This window comes from Xiphophorus maculatus, chromosome 12 (assembly GCF_002775205.1).
Source record: "Xiphophorus maculatus strain JP 163 A chromosome 12, X_maculatus-5.0-male, whole genome shotgun sequence".
NCBI classification, from domain to species: domain Eukaryota; kingdom Metazoa; phylum Chordata; class Actinopteri; order Cyprinodontiformes; family Poeciliidae; genus Xiphophorus; species Xiphophorus maculatus.
The window spans coordinates 22909580-22917114 of record NC_036454.1 but is presented as its reverse complement, the minus strand read 5'-3'; the positions used below and the strand labels follow the sequence as shown (position 1 = coordinate 22917114).

Genomic DNA, 7535 nt, shown 5'->3' with positions numbered 1-7535 from the left:
TTACAGGTGGCCTAACACAAGGAATGTGACAGATGGACACGCCTGTGTCTGGTGGCTCTTGAAGCACTGATTCCACCCACATTCCATGTCTTGTGAATTTCCACCAAACTCTTGAATGGACTTTGCTTTGCAATCCTTTCAAGATTGTTGTAAAATCAACAATCCCTTCAAGATTGTTGATTTGAAAAACATTGCTCAAGCATTGTTTTTTACTGTACCTTTGCCTTCCAATCAACTTTCCAATAGTTTGCTTGATTAAGCTTTCGCTGAACAGCCAGCTTGTTTAGAAATGACCTTTTGTGGCTTACGCTACATGTGGAGACTGTCTTCCAGATAATCTGTAAGTCATTAATCTCCCTCCATAATCATGTAGGACAAAGCATAACAGTAAGAATTGTCTGGGGAAACTGAATTTCAGGTTTGGATTAAAGCTGTGAGCCATAATTATGAAAGTTAACAGAAACCTAGGCTTAAAATATACATAACTATTTGTTTAACATATTAACATAAATAAATAAAAAAAGAAAGCATTCAAATTTGACATCCCAGCAATATACATTTAATAGATTTTATTTTCAGTTCAGTGTGTAAGTAAAAAACACTTGACAAAATGGGACACTTTACATTTTTATATTATATGGCTACACTGAGTTTGGAGCTAGCCTGGCTATTGCCTTTCTACGCAAATACGTTAGTTTCTAATCTCCCTTTAGTGCTCTGTCTGGGCTTTCTTCCATTGATCTCAATTTCTCTGGTTGAAATTCATCCTGGCCAATCAGCGAACAGAAGAAGTTGTGAATGATGATGTAGATTTTCTGCACTGTTTTAGAATCGTAGACTGCCAGTAGTTTTAGTAACTTCAGCGCAGGACATGAACGCAGCCGTTCAGTCTATGTTGGTCACGTTTTCAAATATCGAATTAACATCAACAGCAGCCTCGTTCTGCTCGGCACTTCTCTGTTCACAGTGGAGGATAGTTGTTCACAGTGCAGGCAATTTCCAATAAGCTTCATAGATACGTCATGGCCAAATGTTAGCGACTGGATGAAATTTAAAACCTCAAACAATCCACGCCTACAGGAAGCAATCATTTGTTTCTCACTAGTAAAAAAATCGCCTAGTTGTGCAAAGCAAAGTGTAGAACAAGGGTCTGTTTTTTTTTAAAAGAAAGTGAGATCTGTTCAAGTGCAAGATATCCTCTGCACTTGAACAGATCTACCTTAGACAGTTATCAGAATGAGATGACTCTACTTGACTGTGGCACAAAGCAGAGGAACTTCACAAAACCACGCTTGCTGTGGCGCAGTTGTTGGCAGAGATGCCAATCCGGCGGCGGCATGTGAACATTTTGCGAAGCTCGGCGCGAAAGCGGTCGTGCAGCCATGCGTAGAGGAAAGGGTTACAACAAGACGAGCTCATTGCGCACAGATGGCAGAGCAGCTGAATGAGCAGAAAGTAGTGCTTATCAATAAGACCAATGTCAATGTCACGCAGGACGTTGAACACGCTAATGGGCATCCAGCAGATGCCAAAAGCTGCAACCACGAGACTCACAAGGCGAAACGTCTTGCGCTTGCGCAGGCGCTGAGCCTCCGCCTGGCTCTGGGTGTGGTGGCCCGGTACGACGCAGTTCCTCAGCTTGACCGAGATGCACAGGTAGGAGATGCAGAGCGCCGACAGAGGCAGGACGTAAATGATGAGGAGAGTGCTGTAGGCGTAAGCCAGCCGCTCTCTCTCCTGACCCATCCAGAATTCCTCGCAGATGGTGAAGCCCTCGTTCTTGAACTCCACGTGGTAGGTGTGAGCCACAGCAGGAGCCACGAGGCCACAGGACAGCAGCCAGATCCCAGACAGAAGGTAGGTGCACGCCAACACTGAGATTCGCTTCTTCAGCGGGTGAACGGTGGCATAATATCTGAGAGGAAGCAGAAGGAAAGTTACAAAAGAGGCATTGGGAAAATGTCATCATACATGACTCAATGCAGGGGTGTAAGATGAGCAACTTCAGTCAATGCTTGCCATTAGGAATTAACATATTATTGTAAGCTTTGAAGCACTGCAAATTAAACCTGCTCAGAAATTGCCAACAGACTTGTAGGAAGTGAAATGTGTACTTTTTAAACCAGGAAAATACGACTTTGTTCTGGCCTCAAAAATATTCGGGTCAGATAGGGTAGACTTTGTGCAACACAGCAAGAGTGAAAATGTATTACAATATGACAAATAATCCTTCATCCTGCTTGTCCTTCATTCAGGCAGATTTACATCTGAATAAACCAAACTTAAAATAAAGGTTAATGGATAATATGTGTTCAGAGCCAAAGAACACTGTGAGAAAGAATTGAAAAAACACTTTTATGATGACAAGAAATCTTCATCAAAAGCCCTGCTGTGCACATAGAAAACGGCCTGAAGATTTCTAATCCTCTCATGCATATCCCATTAATAAAAGGGTACAGTTCAGGACATGTGGAAGGGCATTAAATCTGATTAAATCAGTGTAGCAAACTTAAGTACTCATAACTCTTCATTTTCACATTTTGTTGCATTAATAACCACAAACTTCCATGTGTGTTATTTGAATTTAATGTGATAAACGCAGGAAAAACGCAGGTATGAATGTGTCTTTACACATTCAAAAATCTGAAACTACATTCTGGGAACCACATTCTTATGCAGTTCCCAGAGTCGATATCTCCGAGAGCCGCATTTCTCAGCTATTGCAGCTGCCCATCTAAAGGTTTCGCCCATTCTCCTTAGTGAAATAGCTCAAGTTCAGTCAAGTTGAGTAGAAACAGATGACTTTAGGTCTGTACTTTGACTGGGCCATTCCGACACAAACTTCCTCTGATCTAAACCATTCCATCGTAGTTCTTTCGGTGAAGGTTTGTTGGGTGAACCTTTTCCACAGTCTCAAGTCTCAGTTTTTCTTCCAGGATTTTCCTTTTATCTTTGGTTAATCTTCTCAGTAAACTCAGAGAAAAAGGATCCCTGCAGCATGATGCTGCCTCTACCATGTTTCACTGTTGAAGTACTGTGTCCATGCAACGTGGTGGAACCCTAGTTTTTCAGACTCAGGGCGTTTTATCTTTTTCCACATGCATGCTGTGTCCTCTAAATAACTTTTGGTAAGCTTGAAGCTCTGACTTGATTAAATATTAGCTTGCATATTGTGACTCTTTCATAATTCCTGTCCTGGAATCTAATAGTTGCCCTATTTGCAGATTCTCCCTCCTGTAATATGGATCCCTGCAGCCCTACTATGAGATTATTAACTAGTTCCCTAATTAATGCTCTCAGTTTAGGAGGAAAGTCATGTCAGATGTTGTTTTATTCTAAATTATGCTTTAAGCAAACGGGAACAAACAGGTGGACTCTAATTACATTTGATAACTTCTGAAGACAATTGGATTATTTTGTTAGTTTGTTTTTTAGGAGAATGAGCGTAAAGAGAAGTGAACACAAAAATCCATGCCATATTTTTCAGGGGGAATTTTTGGTAATAAATTTTTAAATTCTGTCATTTTTTTCCTCTTATTTCATATAATCTGTCACATTGACGCACTGTCACTTATCACAATGCAGCAAACAGTGAGCACTTTCACCAGAAATAAAAATGTCGCTGCTAAAATGTCTGTGTTTGAGCTTTCCGCAAGTTGACAGACTTACCTGTCCACGCCGATGGCAGTAAGCGTGAACACCGACACGTAAACCGTCACCGGCTGGATGAGGTACACCAGGTAGCACATGAACCGGCCGAACACCCAGCCATGAGGGTTGAAAGCGTAGGCCAGAGTGAAGGGGACGCACGTGGCGCACATCAGCATGTCAGAGAAAGCCAGATTTCCAATGAAGAAGTTGATGACGTTGTGCATCTTGCGCGTGCGGCATATCACATAGAGGAGGAGGTAATTGCCAAAGATGCCAACGATGGCCACAAGGGTGTAGCAGGGTATTATAAGCAGCTTGAATGACTGAAGTAGCTCCACACCAGCAAACTGAGGGATGCGCGCGGAGGAGCTGTTCTGCAGCACCACCTCAAACACCGGAGCCGTGTCGTTCCCGCCGTCGCCACGCTCCACGTATGTGGCGCTGTGCTCGGCTGTCCAGCTGCTGCCTGTGCCCTCCATCCAGAGAGGACGGTGTGGACCTGAAGGGAGGAAGTAATGTTTACCATCATGTGCAGTGTGTAGTCATGCAACATTCACGGTGGAGTTATTGAAGTGGGCCCTCTGGCCAAAAAGGGATCAAAAGAAGCAAAAACAAAAGTTACCCGTCATAGAGCTTGATCAAGTTATTATTATTTTTTTTAAATATTCCTTATTTGTCTTTCTATTCAACAGGATTGGATGCCACCCTGTGGTGTATAAAAAAGCTTTATAGGTGCCAAGTGGCACCTATTTCAGCCACTTGGAGACAAGTGGCTGAAATAGGTGCTAATTAAGCAGCGTACTTCACACTTTTTCAGGTGTACTGCATTACGTCACTACTGGTTCAAAATCTTACATGCAGTATTTATAGTGGTTGGATCTTGACTGATTAAGTCTGCACATATAATTGGCTCTTTTAATTTAATGTTTATGGTACCTTTATTTGTTGTGAATAACACACACGCCCCCACGCACACGCAAAACATTTTCAAGGCCTTCTTGTTAATAGAGACACCATATGTTGAGGCATTACTGAAAATAGATGTTTTAGAATAGAGTTAGTGAGTTGTGAAATCTCCACTGTATGTGATAAAACAGAATTCTTTTTTTTTTACTTTTTAAAGTGTATTTTCCAGGCACATGTGGTGCTTATATAGCACAATTAAGTAACTATGTTTCTTTGTATTATTTATTTTGAATTATGAAGATGATGCCTAGCTTCTCACTCATTCCAAAAATAACATACATTTCAGAAAATCAAATAAAATATTCCATCATGTTGTTATAGAAATACTATATATTAATATATAAAAAACATAATTTAAAAGAAATTTTACTTTGTAATTGAACACCTTGAAAATTGGACCTTTGTCTCTTTTACGAGCTCCCACCCTTTGCGACATGCCCGCAACAGTGCTTTTCAATATGCAGTCTATAAATACTGTTAGGACCCACGGACTGAGAAGTTGTTCGTATGTTGAGCTCAACAGACGCAAAGTTTCACCAGGTGTTTGCTGACAGTTGCTGACGCTAGTCTGGAGGAGCCGTGTTGGGATGTTCTGTGTGGCAGAGATTCTCCTGAATGGCTGCCACAGGAGATTAGAGCAACAACCCAGGTATGTTTTGGACGAGGGAATAACAATGTAACATGATATGAAGTTCAATTTAAATAATACCCCTTTTAATCTTTCTATAAGAGCTGTAGTAGAAAACTTGTTGCTGTAAGTGGGCTTAGTTGTATGTCAACAGTAGTGGTGGTGTTAAGACAGGGCGATCTCCGTACTTTTGTTTTTCCTCTTAATGTATCTCAGAACTTTGTGTGAACAATGAGAATCCCTGACCAAATGATTCAAGTGACACATTTAAATGGAATCATTTCACTGCCATATTTAGAGACCACAAAGATATGAATGAAAGTTGCAGCTGCAGTGTAATTCTGACATCAAGTATGCAGTAGAAAAGCTCTCTTCAGCTTATCTATAGCTTCAGCAGACCTTCAGCTCAAACACTGAATAATAAAGCAAATTCTGCTGCGTGACTCACCTGCTGTGGACAAACTGCTGTCCATGCTCTGCGCAGCTTCATGTGCACAACCCCAGAGGTGGTGGCTCTGGGTGCACTATATTTAGCTCATGTAAGGATATTTGAAGGATACACATGCGGTCTGAAATGCGCAGCAGTGCCTGGCAAGGGCACGGGTAGGATTTGGGATATTGAATTGACTCAGCTAGGTGGGAAACAAATTGATGAGAAAAACTTGCATTTTCACAATTTGTATTCAGGCAGTTTAAATGAAGTGGATGGTGATGAATTACAAGATGAACTAATATCTGTTAAGATGCACGATGAGGACAAAGCTATTCAAATCGTGATGCAATTATTTTTCTAATCAGTGCATATAAACACGGATATAAAAAAATCAAACAGAAAATAAATATTTGATTATAAGACGAGGTAATTCAATAGTTATCGTTAAATGTGTGTAGTTGTTTCTTCTAATCAGCTGTTAAACGGTATTTAATTGCCGCTTGCCGGTCAGCGCGGGCTGCACCTGGCATGGATGTGGTGATGTTCCCAGTTGTGCAGGCAGCATTTAAAAAGTATGACTTGTTTCTTAAGATTTTCAGTTTAAACAATAGGACGCTTGAAATGAACGGTTCAACATGTGGGATTTCAGGTTAAAGGAACGCATTTCTCCTCAAAATGCCGATTTGTGTTTGGAATACATTTTTAAAATGCAGATAGTAGTGCCGATTGATATTTGTTAATTCTCATATTGGCTTTTATCTGAAATTCAAAGTGTTTATTTATCTCCACTGTCTCAATTGGATGCAGAAAAAAAAATGTCAGGCAAGACATCTGGACATAATTGGCTAAAGACCGATGGAATGATTTACAAACATACTTGAAGAACTTTACTTATTCCCTTAAATTACAAGCGTTCCCACGCGTAATTTCTCTTTTTGTCCTATTTATCAAGTCCTCACTTGTGCTCAGGCTAAATTATCTTTGGGGTTACAAAACAAAACAAACAAACAAACAAAAAAAAGCCGACACATTTTGTTTCAAAGACGATTAAATCCTCTTACCTTATGCTCAATTTCCCAGATTTTAGTGGCAGGGTAGTACTTCGACAGACTGTGCGCCTCCTCTCAGGAGTTGTTGCGTTGCGCGCTCCTCTCACAGATGAAGGCTGCAGCAGATGTGCGCTTTTATTGCTCATGTGTCAGACTCAGATAAGCGCTCGGGGTTTGTGTGCTGCAGGAAAATCAACAAGTTCGGTTCTCGGAGACGGATCGCTTTAGTAGTTACCTCGAAATTGACTGACGGCTCGGCCGACTGAAGGAGTTTGTGAGGTGGTGAAGCCCTCAAAATCCAGCAGAAAATCTCAAACGTCCTCACCCCGAGAAAAGGCAGGATGTAATGTTGGAGAGATTTACAGCTCCATTTGTGATCTTATAGTAATCCCTCACTCCGGGGAATGTTAAAAAGAAATTGGACCAGCTTTTGATAAATGTTTTTGAAAAGGCGAAAGGAGACGTGAAATAGCTGCTTTCTGATTGCTAATGTGAGTCACGACTGGTTGATTTTTGTTAAAAATAAGTTTTCTTCATGGGCAAAATGACTCCTTTTTGTTATTGTTCACATCACTGCAGGGTCTGAATTGTATCCTTCTATGCTTAGATATTTGTAAAAAGGGCAAAGGGGCAGGCTGACAAGGCTGTGATGTAATGTGAATATTAAGTGACATTTTTTGAGCTGTACATTCAGAGCAGTGGCTGATTTATGTAAATGAAATCTCAGTTGTTGTTTTTTTCCCCCTCCTCTCTAAAGCAAGCCAGTTTGCAGCAGAGGAAAAGGTTGCACCAGCTATGCTGTCAGGGG

At 41.0% G+C, this 7535-nt stretch overlaps 1 protein-coding gene across 1 annotated transcript; it reads right to left on the bottom strand.

Moving 5' to 3' along the window:
- Positions 1-554: 554 nt before the first annotated feature.
- On the bottom strand, positions 555-6853 carry LOC102225576 (prolactin-releasing peptide receptor-like). Its single transcript, XM_005814275.2, has 3 exons — positions 6740-6853; positions 3670-4150; positions 555-1915 (listed from the first exon to the last, which is right to left on the bottom strand). The coding sequence occupies exons 2-3, from the start codon at positions 4128-4130 to the stop codon at positions 1279-1281; spliced, it is 1098 nt and encodes a 365-aa protein (XP_005814332.1). The 5' UTR covers positions 4131-4150; positions 6740-6853; the 3' UTR covers positions 555-1278.
- Between the last annotated feature and the right edge of the window lie 682 nt (positions 6854-7535).